Source organism: Mauremys mutica, chromosome 25, assembly GCF_020497125.1.
Source record: "Mauremys mutica isolate MM-2020 ecotype Southern chromosome 25, ASM2049712v1, whole genome shotgun sequence".
Classification (NCBI taxonomy): Eukaryota; Metazoa; Chordata; order Testudines; family Geoemydidae; genus Mauremys; species Mauremys mutica.
This window is the reverse complement of record NC_059096.1, coordinates 4,819,923-4,836,549: the sequence shown is the minus strand read 5'-3', so window position 1 is coordinate 4,836,549 and position 16,627 is coordinate 4,819,923. Positions and strand designations below refer to the sequence as shown.

At 60.3% G+C, this 16,627-nt stretch overlaps 1 protein-coding gene across 8 annotated transcripts in view; it reads left to right on the top strand.

The window, feature by feature from the left end:
• ARHGAP23 (Rho GTPase activating protein 23) overlaps window positions 1-16,627 on the top strand; it is a 121,439-nt gene that overhangs the window by 42,337 nt on the left and 62,475 nt on the right. For 5 of the 8 annotated variants that reach the window (XM_044999470.1, XM_044999469.1, XM_044999468.1 and 2 more), the window contains exon 1: window positions 9,150-9,737. The exons of the other annotated variants lie outside the window; for them this stretch is intronic. In XM_044999470.1, coding sequence (XP_044855405.1) covers window positions 9,426-9,737 — 312 coding nt within the window. In that variant the 5' untranslated portion in view covers window positions 9,150-9,425. Of the gene's footprint in view, window positions 1-9,149; window positions 9,738-16,627 lie in introns of those variants that run through there. 8 annotated transcript variants of the gene reach the window in all.

Below are 16,627 nucleotides of genomic sequence, written 5' to 3'. Positions count from 1 at the left end.
GGAGAGTAGCCCTGCCCTGCCTGACAGGAGTGTCGTGAGGCGGCGAGATGCTCAGATACTGGTAAAGGGGACTGGGTAAGTGCCAGAGACAGGTTTGTGTGTTCACAAGATTCTGTGAGCCCGGGGGGTGGTCGATGCTAGACAGAGGCAGGGGAGGCTGACGGCAAAGCCGAGCTCAAAGCTTTGGGTAAATGTGATGAGGGTGATAAACACTCAGTCACTTCGCTCTCCTGCCCGGTTTTCCCATTCCACACGGAAAGGGAACAAATGCTGGTAGTGGGCCAGCAGAGGGCTCTGCCGCCCGCAGGGAGTCAGCTAAGGGAAAGTGTGTGTGTGTTTGAGAGCGTGAGAGAGGGTGTGTGTGGTGATGGTGGTGGTGGTGTGTGTGTGAGAGAGGGGATGTGTGTGTGTGTGTGTGTGTGTGTGTGTGTGTGTGTGTGTGTGAGAGAGGGGATGTGTGTGTGTGAGAGAGAGAGAGAGGGGGTGGCGGTAGGGTGACCAGACAGCAAGTGTGGAAAAATCAGGACTGGGGGTGGGGAGTAATAGGAGCCTATGTAAGAAAAAGACCCAATAATCGGTACTGTCCCTATACAATTGGGATATCTGATCACCATAGGGTTGGGGGGGGGGGGGAGAGAGAGAGAGGGTGTGTGTGTGTGGTGGTGGTGTGTGTGTGTGTGAGGGGGGTGGGGGTGTGTGTGTGAGAGAGAGAGGGTGTGTGTGTGGTGGTGTGTGTGTGTGTTGCATTCTGGGAACTTGCTGTATTCTTCCATTGCCCCTGCTCGGCTGTATATTTAGGACACTCCTGTATGAAACTGCGAAGTCTGTTGGCAGGAGGCCAGTCGCGCTCGCATTCCGCGGAACGGGTAGGCTCTGCCCTGCTGAACGCCACCTGACCTTTCCCAGTTGGGGCTGTCAGAACGATACCAGAGCCCGATCCCGCTGCTCTTACTCACAGGAGTAAACCCTCCCCTGCTCCGCCGGGCGGTGGGAGAGCCCTGGGTTAGGAGGGGGAGCTGGTCTATTGGACAGTGCCCTGCTGCTGTACATTCACCCAAAGCTCCAGGCGGGCGTATTAGGAAAGACGTTGACGCAAATAAATGGGAGTAGAATGAGCAGGATCAGCCATTTGGTCTGTCGGACTCGGTTCCCACCTGGGGCGCCTGGCCGGCCGCCTCTGGCTAATGCTGCTGCCGTGAGTTGGAGAAAGGGGCCTTCTCTGGAAGTAGTGAATGGGGGGCTGCTGCCAGCCACCCTCACTTTTCTTTGACCGTATTAAAGATCCTGTTAGCCAGTGTTTTCCCCCTTTAAAATGGGCTTTGTGATCCATCCCTGTATGTTCTGTTTGGAGCGTGTCGCTGTTACAGGTGTTTAGAAGGGGCCCATCGCCAGTGTCTCTAGGTGAACTTTGCGCCAGTTTAAAAGACTCCCCCCCCCCCCCAATAACGGTTGGAGAGTGAGACGTTTCAGCCACCGCTGCCCCTGGCGGGGTCTGAGCCGGTGCCCAGTTCTCTAGTCCTTTAACTGCCTGAGCCATTCGGCCTGCAGGGCACCTTCCAAACCAGAGCCGTGGGCGTCTGAGAGCGGAGCCGATTGTGCGTGACCCTGCCCGAGACCTAGAGGGGAAAAGCAGCACGTGGCCAGGTGCCTGGGAGTGGAGCTGGCTTCCACCTGCCCACGGGGGCAGGCGAGCTCAGGTGGCAAGTCACTTTTGGGGTTTTAAATAGTTCGATTGGGCAGTTGGAAACAAAAGCCCCTCTCACCCCCCTCCCGTCCCGCCCAGCCCTGTGGGGCGGCGCTGACAGCTGCACAGTGGCCTGTCTCGTTTCTCAGGCTCCACGACTCAGCTTGTTGGGACATGTCGGGGAGACGCCCAACAGGGCCGTGTAGCAATCCCCAGCCCACCTTGGAGCAGGGCAGGCCGTGGGGGGAGCTGGGAGGATGTTTCCACGGGGATCCGGGAAGATGGGAGGGGTCGAGGGGCTGGCACGATGTGCATAGGGGTGCGTAAGAGCGGCCGCGTGGAACCTCGTGAGCTGGCATCAGCCTGCACAGAGCATCTTGCTTCGGCTGAAGCTCCCATGAGATGCACACCTCTCCGCCAACTGTGTCATGTTAGCTTAGCCAGCATTTCTGACAAAGGCCGGGGGGGTGGGGTGGGGAGGAAGGGGGCCGCGGAGGGGGAGGGAGTTGGGGAAGGAAAGGAAAAGGGAGGGTGCAGCCTGCCAAGGCTGAATCAGCTGAGAGAGCCGGATAGTCTGTCCCGAGCTTCCTGCTCCATGCACGTCGCCCCAGCTGCCCTGGATAAAGCCAGAGGAGTAGGTGCCTACAGTGATGGAAGGGGGTTCCCAGCCATAATTAAGGCCCTACCAAATTCATGGGCCATTTTGGTCAATTTCACAGTCACAGGATTTTAGAAATTGTAAATTTCATGATTTCAGCTATTTTAAATCTGAAATTTCACGGTGTTGCAATTGTTGGGGTCCTGACCCAAAACGGAGTTGGGGGGGCGCAAGGTTCTTGTTGGGGGGGGGTTGCGGTACTGCTACCTTGCTAGTGGCAGCGCTACCCTCAGAGCTGGGCAGCTGGAGAGCGGTGGCTGCTGGCCAGGACCAGGACCCCAGCGCTGAAGGCAGAGCCGCCACCAGCAGCAGCACAGATGTAAGGGTGGCATGGGATGGTATTGCCAGCCTTACTTCTGCGCTGCTGCTGCTGCCGGCGGGGCGCTGCCTTCAGAGCTGGGTGCCCGGCCAGCAGCCACCGCTCTGCACCCGCCCAGCTCTGAAGGCAGCAGCGCAGAAGTAAGGGTGGCAATATCGTGACCCTCCCCTAAAATAACCTTGTGACCCCCCTGCAACTCCCTTTTGGGTCAGGACCCCCAATTTGAGAAACACGGGTCTCCCCCGTGAAATCAGTGTAGGGTAGGGTAAAATCACACAAAAGACCAGATTTCACAGGGGGAGACCAGATTTTGCGGTCTGTGACGCATTTTTCATGGACGTGAATTCGGGTAGGGCCCTACCCATAACCCTTGAGGCTTTGCCTTGTGACGCGTCTCTGTGACAAGGCCTTTCCGTTCTTCCTCCCCTCTGCAGCGAGCTCTTGGTCTGGTTCTGCGTGGCGCCCACCTCGCTGAGCCAGTGCTAACGGGCCCCTTGCTGTCCATCTCCCCAGAGACCTAGTGATTGAATGGGCCATGCAGATGGGCCACAAATAGGAGGTTCCAGGGCTGTAACTGTGGCATGGAACACATGGACTAATAAATATATTACGCGTGTTTCCTGTGGAGTCGTGATCGCAGCCCTTCAGCAACACGCTTCCCTCGCCGGCTCTCGTTCCTTCTCCGAGCGACGCGCCCTCGTGCGCGCTCCCTGCCGCCGGCTCTTGTTCCTTCTCCGACCGACGCGCCCTCGTGCGCGCTCCCTGCCGCCGGCTCTTGTTCCGTCTCCGACCGACGCGCCCTCGTGCGCGCTCCCTGCCGCCGGCTCTTGTTCCTTCTCCGACCGACGCGCCCTCGTGCGCGCTCCCTGCCGCCGGCTCTCGTTCCTTCTCCGACCGACGCGCTCTCGTGCGCGCTCCCTGCCGCCGGCTCTCGTTCCTTCTCCGACCGACGCGCTCTCGTGCGCGCTCCCTGCCGCCGGCTCTCGTTCCTTCTCCGACCGACGCGCTCTCGTGCGCGCTCCCTGCCGCCGGCTCTCGTTCCTTCTCCGACCGACGCGCTCTCGTGCGCGCTCCCTGCCGCCGGCTCTCGTTCCTTCTCCGACCGACGCGCTCTCGTGCGCGCTCCCTGCCGCCGGCTCTCGTTCCTTCTCCGACCGACGCGCTCTCGTGCGCGCTCCCTGCCGCCGGCTCTCGTTCCTTCTCCGACCGACGCGCTCTCGTGCGCGCTCCCTGCCGCCGGCTCTCGTTCCTTCTCCGACCGACGCGCTCTCGTGCGCGCTCCCTGCCGCCGGCTCTCGTTCCTTCTCCGACCGACGCGCTCTCGTGCGCGCTCCCTGCCGCCGGCTCTCGTTCCGTCTCCGACCGACGCGCTCTCGTGCGCGCTCCCTGCCGCCGGCTCTCGTTCCGTCTCCGACCGACGCGCTCTCGTGCGCGCTCCCTGCCGCCGGCTCTCGTTCCTTCTCCGACCGACGCGCTCTCGTGCGCGCTCCCTGCCGCCGGCTCTCGTTCCTTCTCCGACCGACGCGCTCTCGTGCGCGCTCCCTGCCGCCGGCTCTCGTTCCTTCTCCGACCGACGCGCTCTCGTGCGCGCTCCCTGCCGCCGGCTCTCGTTCCTTCTCCGACCGACGCGCTCTCGTGCGCGCTCCCTGCCGCCGGCTCTCGTTCCTTCTCCGACCGACGCGCTCTTGTGCGTGCTCCCCCTTGTTCTTGTTCCTCCTCCAACATGCTCTCATGCGCTCTCCCCCTCGGTCGCTCTCATCCATAGCTGTGGTATGTAACCCATTGCTTAAATCAGTCTCTGTACCAGATGACTGGAGGTAACTAATGGAAAACCAAGTTTTAAAAAAGGCTCCAGAGGCGGTCCTGGCAACTGCCAGAAGCTGGGACTGGGTGACAAGGGACTTGTTCTGTTCATTCCCTCTGAAGCACGTGGCATTGGCCACTGTTACAGACAGGACACTGGGCTAGCTGGGCCATTGGTCTGACCCAGCGTGGCCATTCTTGTGTTCTTCTATCCCTCCGATCGCTCTCATGCACGCTCCCCCTTGATCTCATCCATCCGACGGGCCGCGCTCACGACAGCTTTTTCCCTCTCCCATCCAGCACCTGTGCCCCGTCTCCCTCCTGTCCAGGGCACGCTCGCCTTCCACATCTAACGTGCGCTCGGGCCCCCCCTCTCGTTTTCTGATTCTCCCCCTTGCTCTGTAGGGCTGAGCGCACTGCACCCATTCTGTCTCCAATGCACTTGTCACCGAGGGATCTGCTGGGGCAGAGGAGGGATCGTTGCTTACAGCCAACAACCCAGGCCTTTATGTAAATTGCTACCTGCATTGTCGGGGCGACTCAGATCCCAGCAGGCACCTGTGCCCCCAAGTGAGATGAATCTGATTGGCTGGTCGCTGCTTTAGCTCCTGTTATGTTGATACCCCAACGGCGGGGGGTGTTTGTAACAGTGTGGTGGGGGGAGCTGACTCCCCACCCACCGGCATGCCTAGCCTGGGGAGGCTTCTGGTGGCGTTGGCTGGCGAGGACGAGCCCAGAGAGGTGGCAGCTGAGTCCCTGGCCCCTGGAGGCCGAGGGATACAATCCGAACAATGACTGGCATTTCCCCGGAGCGGCCGCACATGCTTGTCCTCAGACACCAGAATTGCAAGAATGCTCCGCGGGACCCGCTCCTGTGGGGCCTGGCCACAGGCAAGGGGGCCCGTCCTGCACGGTGCTGACCCAGTGGGAGAGGCAGGACCCTCAGCGTCGAAGCCAGACGATTGCCCGAGATCTGCCCGAATCCCCCCACCCCCGCTGTGAGCCTGCTCAGCCTTCTCTCTCCCTCGGAGGTGGGGGGAGGAGGGAAGCTCACTGCCAAATACTCCCTGCCCCTTTCACCCGCCAGGCCCTGGCAGGAGGACTGCAGGGCGGGAGTCCCCCCCGGTTTAGCAGCCTGAGGCTTGGCTCTGCCCCTCTCCTCACATAGCCCCACGCTGCCCACACTGGGAGGGGCCACCCACCTTCCACCTCCGGAGCCCCCTCTGCCCCACAATGGGCTGGGTTTGCCTCTGATCCTTTGCCCCAGTCCCAGCGGTGGGGCAGTCCTGCCCTGGGCCGGGCGCCGCGCTCCTTCCCTTCCGCCTTGCCCCGGCCGCTGACCTCTCCCCCTTGGCTCCCCGCCTCGCTCCCTGGCCTCGTCAGCGCCCGCCAAGGCAAAGTCCGGCTGAAAAGTGGCAAACAGGAAATGAGAGGAACAAACATCGCCATGGAAACAGCCTGGGCTTCTGTCCGATCCTCCCCCCGCCTTGTGTTTGCAAGCGCCAGCTCCGTGCCCCACTTAGGTGGAGCCCATGTGCAGGGGGCCTGGGGGCCGCTGGGGGCTGGGTGATCAGTGCCCGCGTGGCCTGGGCAGTGCCACTTCCTTTCCCCTTCCTGTTAATGCTCATCAGGGTGAGGCGTCCTCTCCCTGTGTTGGGGCCCAGGCCCTGCTGGCTCTGGGTTGTAGCAGTGGTGGGACTGTTGCTGCGTCCTAGCCTGGCCAGAGGCCTGGAGGGGCCCAGGGGTTTGGTGCATGTCGGGGGAGCAGCTGGCAGGCCAGCCCCGTGGCAGAACAGGCCGGGGCTGCAGTCAGGGTGTGTCTGCTGGTCCCTTGGCAGCACCATGTTACAGGCGGTCTCTGTCCAGGTCCTTATCTGGCCCCCAGCGCCCTCGTATCCGAGCACCTCGCCCCTGAGAGGCGATAGTCCCATTTTACAGATGGGGAACCTAGGCCTAGCGAGTCTGTGGCTGGGAATTGGATCCGGGTTTCCTGAGCCCCAGGGCAGCGCTGTATTGACTAGGCCATCCGTCTTCTCCTGCCCTTGTCCGTTGCAGCCTGTCCGCCCCTCACTCTTTCCAGCGTGCTGCAGGTGAAATGATCTGAGGGTGCGTCTCGTGCACAGTCCCATCCTGACTGCTCGTCCCTTCCAATCAGCCCCTTTGTCCTCTCCATCATCCCGGTCCTTCCCCTTCCCCTGCCTCGGTCCCTGCCCTGATCCCATGGCCCCACACCCTGCCCCTTTGCAAACTGTCACCTGTTTTCCATGTCCCCACCTCCTCCTGGGCTGATCTCCCTCCTCCAGCATAGCAGGGACTAATCAACCTTCTTTACGTTACAGTAGCCAGAGTTGTCAGCCACAGAGGGAGAGGCAGTCCCTGCCACCAAGAGTTCACAGGCTAAATGGACCAAACAGGCTCAGGGTAACTGGGGAAACTGAGGCACGGTTTGCCCAAGGTCAGTGGCAGAGCTGGGAATAGAACCCAGGGGTCCCGAGTACCAGCCTAGCCACCTGGCCTCTCTGCTCTGGCATCATCTCCTTCTCCTCCTCTCTCAAAGCCTCATCATACTACGGGACTGCCTGATCTCTCTCTGCTCAACCCATCTTCCCACCCCTCCCTCTGGCCTAGCACTGTGTTCTCACTGCCTCGTGTGTCCAGGTCCTTGAATGTGCTTCCCCCTCCCCACTGCTCCACAGAAAGATCTCAGCGGGGATCTGGGGAGAGCGCCCTCTCTGGGGTTGAGGGGGAAATGTCACTCCCCATGGACCGCAGACCTGGCCTGGAGGAGACAGCTTCCAGCCCCTGAGCTCTCCCCTCCTTGCCTTGCAATCCTACTCCCATGAAGCAGGGGCATCAAAATACACTCAGCCTGGGGCACCTCCCGCTCCTTGAAAAGCTGGTCTCTTGAGGACGACACTGTGAAGAGGAGGGGCTGGGGCTCGGGGCAGGGTAATTTACCCCCGCAGGCTCTCTGGAGGAAGCTTGCCATCCTCGCCTGCCTGCTGCTTTAGGATAAAGCCAGGATTTGCCACACAGGGGGAGACCATTGGGCCGTCCAGTCTGGCAGCCTGCCGCTGGCTGGGGCCTACGTCTGAGGCTTCGGAGGAAGGGGAACCCCACCCTTCTCGCCACTAGGCTGGTATGGCAGTGCAGTAACGTGGGCGGGGGCACATGGGAAATTCCTTCCTGTCCCCCCTACAGCGATCCTCAGACACCCTGATGAATGAGATCCAGCCGGCCCTGTTTCTGGTTCCGGGCTGCCCTGAAACATTCCAAGTGCCGGGGCCTCCGTGGGGAGTTTTCCCCAGGGTTTTGACTCGGAAGGGACAAGATCCTGAGGTCTCTCGGGCTGGCTCGGGTTCTGTCCTGCCGAGTGGCCGGTAGTTTGTCAGGGACAGAGCTGAATGGTGCCCTCCAGCGCCCCCAGGGCCACAAAGACGCATGATGCGGCTATTTCACTGGTCCAGTATCGGCAATAACAAAATAACAAATACAAGAACTGGAAAGCAAAGGGTGGCTCAGGGGATGATTCATGGCAAATGGCAAGTCCAGAGGTCTTGGCTGTGCTGGATCTAATCAGAATCCTGGTCAGCATTACCTTGAGGTCACCGGGTCGAACCCGGCTGAGGCTGAAAGTGACCCAAAGTCGTTCCCGACTGGCAGCACCTCAGAGCGGTAGGATTTGGAACGTTCCCGGGCCGATTGCTAGTGGGCGAGTGTCCATGTCATCATTACGATGGGTGCTCAGTGACACCGCGAAGGGGGGCCGAGGATGAAACGGGCTATGGTGACCCGGCCCTAGTGGGTGAAGCATTGTCTTGGGGGCCGTTGCACGGGGGAATCCCAGGCCTGGTTCCCGAGCACTGGCTAGCCAGTCCCTGGGCAAATGCTCGGCTTAGAGAGAGAACATGAAGGGAAGAGAGTGAGAAAGTAGAGATGGGAGCCGCCTGGCTCTGAGAATGTGTCCTGGGGTGACCCCTCGTGCTCCCCAGCTCTGCCCTGCCTTGTGTCCACTCCCCAATGCCCCCTTTCATTCAAGGACCTCAATGCACCTGGCAGAAGTGGGTCAGGCTCATCACCCCATTTCATAACTGGGGAAACAGTGATGCACGGATCAGGGCTGGTGAGTCAGCCCCCTGTCAGCCGCCCGCTCCAGGAAGAGAACCCAGGAGTCCTGACTCTGGCTCTAGTCACTAGACTGCACCCCCTCCCTGCCCCCCTCCTCTTGGTGGGCGCAGGGCTGCCAGGCTGGGAAGTGAGTTGAGGAAGGAAGGAAGAGGCCGGGAGGGAGGGAGAGGAGGAAGCCGGAGGATTAAAAAAAAAAAGTATCAGCAAAGTGAAACTTCCACCCCCCTGCGCTTGTGTCAGCTGGAGGGGGCTGGGTCGCCCAGCCAGGCAGCGCCAGAGGGGGTGGGAGGGCGGGGTGATGCTGGGTGGCCTGATAGCCCGGAGCAGCTGCAGGCAGAGCGTGTGCATTCTCTCTCGCTGTCTGTCTGTCCATCCGCCCGCCTGCTCCTGCCTCCTCAGCTCAGCCTCTGCTGTTTCCCCGTGTGGCTGGGAGCTGGCTTTCTGGCGTCCGTCGAGGGGTTTCAGTGCCTTCCCCTCGGTGGGGGCGGGGGCGTGTGTGCGTTCGGGACAGCGTCCTTGGCGGGGGGGGGGGGGGCGTGTATCTGGCATGCCCAGGAGTGGAACGATCAACATTCATCTGTGATACACCAGACGATAGAGCTGACTCCGGCTGGCAGCCAGGGAGGCTTTTACACCAGACTCTCGGCTGAAGTTTAGGGGCGAGCCGAGGGAAGCAGGGAGCAACCTGGGCTCTTCCCTCTCCACCGATGGATCTACAGGGGACGGGCACCAGGGGCTGAGCTGCATTCAGCTCACTTGCCTCTCCCAAAAGAATCTTTAGTTCGCCCCGTCAGCGACTTTCCAGGGAGAATCTCTCCCTTCCCCTTTGCTGGATGGTGGAAGAAGGCGTGGGCAGCGGGGACAGGGCACCCCACAGGGGGCTGCGAGGACCCCGTCGTCCTCTGGCTGCGCCAAGGAACATGTCGGTGGTGGGCAAGGCCCTGTGGAGCGTGGAGCGGGCGGGGAATGGCCGGCGGTTTGAGCAGCCCATCGGCGTGGACTGCAGCTCGCCCGAGCCCCGCTGCATCTGGTTGAGCAGCCTGCAGAACGACAATGCCGACCTGGAGCACAGGTGGTACCATGCCAGGGCCGCCCTCCCCAGGCAGAAACGCCGCTCGCGCCCTCGGCTGGAGACACGCCACACGGTGAGAGACGCGTCGGCTCGCCCTGGTCACCGCACCCAGATCCCCTTTCACCCTGGAGTGGGGGAACCTGGGGAGGGGGGATCCGGTCCTTGTAGCCTTAGTTCACTGTCCTATGGGGATGTAAATACTTTTAGGGGGTACTGAACGATTGGGGGGGGCATGCTTACTAAACCTCTAGTGGATGGGCACCAGGAAGTAGAGGGGTCACTGGAGGCTAAGTACAGCTGTGTGCCATGATTAGCACTTGGGACTAACGAGTGATGCCCGTGAACGTGGCACCTGGGGCAAAGACCCCAGCTTGGGTGGAGGTCTGCTAGCTTTTGTTCCACTGTAATAGGAGTGGGTTGGGTCTCTCGCTCCTGGGACTTTACCCTCCTGCCCCAGGTTTTGCCAGGAGTATGGGGGAGGTGACTGGGCGTGGCATTGGGGTAAGGTGCCTGCGGGGTCAATCTCCAGGGGTGTATTTCATGGTATCCCTCTCCAGCACTTCAGCAGGGAGGGCCGTGCCATTCCTCTGCTAAGGCACGTCCTGTCTCTTCTCCTGGTCACCACCACGGTCTTGATCCTTGACCTGAAAAGTCCTGAAGGGTCCCTGGCCCTGCTGTTTAGGAAACCTGCCTGGTGCCCTCCAGCGGCTGTAGTTGGTGGGGTGCTGCGGCTCTCGGCCCCAGCGTCAGAGTCCTGGAGACAGGATTTCTCTATCATGGAGATCCAGGCGGCTGGATCTCACTCCATCAGGGAGGTCTTTGGCTCTGCCCAGTCGAGATCCATTGGATCCATTTAGGGTTCAACATGCGATGGCTCTTTGTTCCTATTGCTGTTGGACGCCGCGTGGCGGGTTATCTGCCTGGTCTTATCTCTGTTGAGGAGATGATCTGGGTTTGTGGGATGGGGGTAGTGGAAGTCATTCCCTACCCTATTATCGCAGTTCATATCTTCTCAGTGAATGGTGACCAGATACTCCGGCTTAGCAATGTGGGTGATAAACGCGAATGGAGCAGATCCTGGGTTTATTGGCATTAACGTGAGTTTTGCCTGAGTGCGGCCCACAGTAAATATCTGGGGTTGGGAAGGAAAGTGGGTGAAGTGTGGAGGGGATGTGGGGAGCTGGGAAAAGGGGACAAAGGGACCCCAGAGTTTGGGGTTCCACCTACGTCTCCTTGGGCATCCATTGCTTCCTGCTCTCCTGAGCTGCTGCCGGAGCGCCTAGTGCGTGCCCAGGACAGTGCTGAGAGGCTGGTTGTAAGTTCACTGTGTGGGTGCTTGGATGGTCGTGCATCCGCCGTCCCTTCTGAGGGCTGTCGAGTCGGCTCACAATGGGGGACAAAGTGCAAAGCAGACAGAACGAGAGGCGAATGAATGGCCGCAGGGAGAGGAACATAAAGGGAGGGGGTTAAGGTTTCTCTGTGTTTGTGAACCCAGGGATCTGCCAGCCGGTAGTGAGTGAGTCAGTGATGGCTTTGTGCCCAGCGTCGAGATGACCGGCTTGCACAAATCGTTACTGTGATTAGTTTTCATGTGGGTTGTTTATACACAACATTGGGGCAGCCTTGTTGAGTGATCTAGTGCAGGGGGCTGGGGATGTCCGGACTCACTGCTGTGTGACCCTGGGCAAATCACTTGCCTCCTCTGTGCCTCAGTTTCTCCATCTGTAAAACGCAGATAATATTTACCAGCTTCACATGGGCTCTGAATTAGTTATGTGCTGGGAGCCTCCTAGAACAGGGGCTGTAAGACGTTCAAGTTGCTGCTGTTACGTTCAGAGCAAAACTGAGACGTGCGTAACACTTTCAGGGTCTGGTGAGAGGGACGTGCCCACAGGAAGGAATCGCCCCCTTGCCCCGCTGCCCTTTGGGGAGTCGGGCATCAATCTGGGGGGCTTCTTTCATCGCCCTTCCTTGGTGACTGCGGGTGACTCCCATCGCCAGCAGATCTGCGCATCTCATGGTGAATGTCAGCGGCGCAGCGTTGGGGAGTGGGCCCCGGCCAGTCACAGCACCTTGGGATGCTTCTGTCCTCAGTTAGAATAAAAAGAAGGGGGGGAAATTGGCTTCCCCCAGGGCAAGGGAAGGAAGGAGCCTGGGGGAAGGGGGCCAGATCAGGGACTGAACTTGGCCTTTCCTGATGCTCAAGGTGGGACGTGTGTTAGTTTAGTTATTTATCGCAAGAGAAGGGACTTGCCCAAGGCCGTACTGCTGGTCAGGGGCAGAGGTTCCAGTCCAGGCCCTTCCCAGCCCCAACGGCCTCCTGAGCGTTTTGTCCTCTGGTTCTTTCTGTCAAACTGCAGCGAGGGGGAGGAACTGAAGGGAGAGAGGAAATGGAGCCCGCAGTATGTTCAGCAGATAGAGGTTGCAAGGCCAGTGGCAGGAACACGCCAGGCATGTGCCACATAATGCCCCAGCCCAGGGGTTCTGCTGCTCCAGCCGTGTCCGCTCCTCCCAGGCCACAGCTGCACACCGGCAAACTCACTCGACACTTTGCTGCACCTGCTACGGCCGGGAGCGAGAGCCGGCCCTGTTCCCAGCACCCAGTTGGGAATGGGCTTGGCAGGGCAGATATTGCTTTGTCCGGCGGGAGGTTTTGTTCTTCCCGGGGCCTGGCATTCGCGCCTGCCCGTGTCTCTCGCTGTGCCTGCTCTGCTGGGGACGTACCGGCCATGGGGCTGGGCTACGTGTCTACAAACACCAGCCTTCTAGCTACGACTCTGGGACGGAGCAGGGGGGAATGGCAGCCTGCCCTGTGTGCTCACTGATGAGCCGAACCTGCGTTGGAGGACACACGAGCGTTCAGTAGGCGCTTACTGAGAAACCGACGTGCGTTCGATGGGCTGAGTTCCTGTTTGAAACCACCTGTCTCCCCGAAATGCGATCCCTTTTTAGAGACGCCTCCCCCGTTCCTCCGCCGGGGAAAGGGGCTGAGGAGGCCCTGAGTTTGATCCTATGGTTTACAGAGCAGCAGCCTGGGTCTCGCCCGGGGGAGGCGGGGCATGGCCCCCGAGGAAGGTCACAGAATGTTTCAGGGGGTCGCAACCACCTTTCTGTGGTTAGATGAGCAGGGTGCTGTGAAACTCGTTTCTGCTGTGATCTAAGGGGCCGTGCAGTGGGAATGGCTGAGACCCACTGGCCGAGGGGAGCAGACAGGCACCATCTCCTAATCCTTTATGGCTATGATGTTGCAGCCCTGATGCTGAGAAGTACCTACGGATGTAGCTGTATTCAAGTCAGTGGGCCTACTTGTTTAGAATGTCAGGGTTGGAAGGGACCTCAGGAGATCATCTAGTCCAACCCCCTGCTCAAAGCAGGACCAATCCCCAATTAAATCATCCAACCAATTTTTGCCCCATATCCCTAAACAGCCCCCTCAAGGGTTGAACTCACAACCCTGGGTTTGGCAGACCAGTGCTCAAACCACTGAGCTCTCCCTCCCCCTGAGGGAAGTGAGTAAGTGCTACAGAATCGGCCCTTTGGTCCCGTCTAGGCACAGGGGGCCAGTCATCCCTGGTATAACTGACTCGGGATACAATTGACCTGGGGTCTGAAGCAGGGGCGGCTCTATGTATTTTGCCACCCCAAGCACAGCAGTCAGGCGGCTCTCGGCGGCTTGCCTGTGGGAGGTCTGCCAGTCCCGTGCCTTCGGCGTACCCGCTGCCGAAACCACGGGACCGGCGGACCTCCCGCAGGCAAGCCACCGAAAGCCGCCTGCCTGCCGCCCTCACAGCGACCGGCAGGCCACCCCTTGCGGCTTGCCGCCCCAGGCACACGCTTGGTGCGCTGGTGCCTGGAGCCGCCCCAGTCTGAAGGCTGTGCCCACGATGGCCAGCAGCAAGAGACCTAGCTGGAAAGATGGGCTGAGGGGAAGGGCCCCCCTGCCACAAAGGGCAGGCTGGCAGGAAGGAATTGCCCATGTTGGGGGTGCCCCGTTGGTTGTGAGGGGCAAAGCAGCTCATGCTACGGGGCCCTTTGGTCCCTGGCCGGCTGCTGTCTGGTCTGTTGGCCAGGAACTCCCGCAGCCCCCCTCCTCTTGGCATCTGCTGGCTGGGAGGGGTGGTGAGGGGACGGGGGTGAGAGACAAGGGCAGGAGCTTTCCCGGAGGCAGCTCCTAGCAAGCTGTTACCATGGGCAGGTGTGTAATTAAACGAAGTGCCACGGACTGGCCGTGTGGGAGCCCCGCCGACGTCCCTGCGATGGGTAGGCTGGTGTGTCTGGGGTGGACATGGTGGGCGAGGGAGTCGTCATGGCTGCAGGTAGCACATGTGCTGCTCCCTCTCTCGGGCTCTCTTTCCAAGGCTTGTCCGTACTGGTTAGAATCACGAGGGCACATTCAGCTGTCAGCTTAAAAATAATCCAGCGAGCAGGCGGCCGAGACAATGGAGACCACAGATGGGGAAAGTAGCTGAGCCAGGGCACTCCTGGTCCAAAGTGGTGAGGATCCACTCGCATCCTTCCCTGCGGGGCCAGGGCTCCCCCGCCTTGCCTGGAGCCTCACGCTGAGAGGCAGTTACAGGGACTGGCAGACGTCGGGGGAAGGATGAGTGGCCTGGGGCTGGATCGGTGGGTTCTCTCTCTGGTTAACGGGGCTGTGGCAGAGAGAAAGCTGGGTGTGGATCCCCTGCAGCCGAATTCTCCTCTTTGCAATGTGGGTACAAAACACTACCTGGATGGGAGATATTTTTCATCCCCTTTGCTCAGCTCAGCGCACAAGGCAGCAGAGAATCAGACCCCTTCTCTCCCTGCCGAGGCTCCTGAGTGGGGCGGGACAGCTGGCTAGCAATCGCCTGGGGGCTGCCATGTTCACATCTCCCCTGGGGACCCAGCACTTGATGCCTGTCCGCGGGGTTCTGCCCACATCCAATCAGCAGCTGAGGCTGCAGCTGGAGGATGGCTGGAGAAGCCTACGTGGGGGGGATTAGGCCTTTCACGGCCATTAGTGCAATTGCGTTTGCTCCCCTGGTGCTTTTCACTGTTGGAGAATCAGGGCTTCCTTTGTTTAGCCTCGAGCTGCATCTCGAACCCAGCATGGCCCAGTTGCTCCAGGACTCTCGCTTGGATCCCGGGAGAGCTGTCGAGTGGCTGATCTCAGGCTTCCAGGCCTTTCGTAAGCATCTGACCCGAAAACCAGAGATTTGGTTTATTCCAGGGCTGCTGGGATGCCCAGTCCCGGAACAGCCAGGGTGTCCTGAAACCAAGATGGCAGCTTGGGTGGAATGGGAGTGGGTCATTGCATGTCAGTGCGTAGGGGGCAGGGCTTCCCAACGGGCGGCAGGGGATTCCTTGTACCGTGGGGCAGGGTCTGCTGGAGTGAAGGCGGCAGGATGCCTTGCGGCGAGCTCTCTCTCCTGCTCTGGAGCTAGGCTCTGAGGGCTCGGGGGCAGGGGCCGTTTGTTCCTTGTTTGTACTGCACCTAGTGCCACGGGGACCGGTTTCAGGACTAGGCCTCCTATTCGCTGCCACACTACAAATAACTAATAACAATACTAGGCACTGCATGGGGGGGGCCCTAACCTGATGCAGGTTTTCATTGCCAACAGGCAGCCTGTCTTCGTCGCTCGGGAAAGACGCAGGTGAATGTGTCAGGCTGGGCATCTTTATTTTTGCTCTTCAGAGTTGGGGTGGGAGTGGCCTGGAGGTGCCTGGCTTTGGAGGACAGAGACCAGGACGCTTCGTCACTGCTTCCCGTCTTGGCTTGTCTGCAGGATCCGTGGCTGTGTGAACTAATGGTTAGGGTGCTGCATAGAGACTCGAGAAACCTGGGTCTCTCCCCGGCTCTGGCGCTGGTTTGCTGGGGGGCCTTGGGTCAAGTCCCTGCCCCTTGCCATGCCTCAGTTTCCCCATATGTAGAATAGGGAGGATGATCCCGCCCTCCTTTTGGCAAGCGCTCAGAGATCTGGAGAACAGCGCTGTGTCAGAGCGAGGGATTATTATCGTTAACGGCAGGCAGGAGGGAGGGAAGCGGGTTAACTGTTGTCCATGATAACGCCGGTCTGGAAAGCATTAAGCGATGGGCTGGGCAGCTGCGCTCACTCCTGTTTCAGAATGGCGGCCTGGTCAGGGTGGCCAGTGGCTGGAAGCAGGCAGCTTCTCAAGCAGGACAGGCTCGGAGCCCAGGGCGGATCACCGGGCCAGGCCTGAGCCGTCCTGCCATGGCTCCTCTGGATTGGTCGTGGCAGGAGAAGATCTTCCCAGCCTGCGAATCGTGACCCGGAGAGCTCGAGCGCTCCTCTGGCCAGCGCCGGGACAGGACGCCGCGGCCGTGGTGTGTGCAGAGCTGGCACCGGGCCCTAGGCAGGGGAACCGTTCCTGGGTAGGAGGCCGGGCACTTGGGAGCTGAGGGCAGCGTGTTCCCACATGCAGGACAGGACGAGCCTTTCTACAGCCTGGCTGTATTGTCCAGCAGCATGGGGAGAGACAAAGGGGGTTTGTACCCCTCCCCTCTGCCCCCCCCACTCCCATCCCCCACTGCTCGCTCTTTCTTTCACACATCAAGTAAGGAGGCGAGGGAGGACAGAGCCTGAATTTTAACACCCTCGGCCCATTGCCGGTTCGCTCTCCCATGCCCTCCCGCCTCGAGAGGCGATTTTATTCAGCTGCCGCTCAGACCGGAGCGCTGGGAATATTAACGAAGCCCCAAGTGGGGGAGGAAGAAGGGCTCGGAAAGGACCCCACTGATCCTCCGCCCGCGCTGGCTTCTGCCTCCGGCTGTTTGGCCCAGGCCTGTTTGTATGTGGTGGCGATGCACGGCCAGGCCGGGGCTGCTGGCAGCCTGAGGTGTCTATGCAGGTAAAGCAGAGCCTGCCTCTGCGCTGGCTGTCATGACCCGGGGTCCCTGAAACAGGGTCCTGCCGGGTCCCGCAGTATTGGTTTGTCGAGCGAAGTTCCAGGCAGCTGGGCATC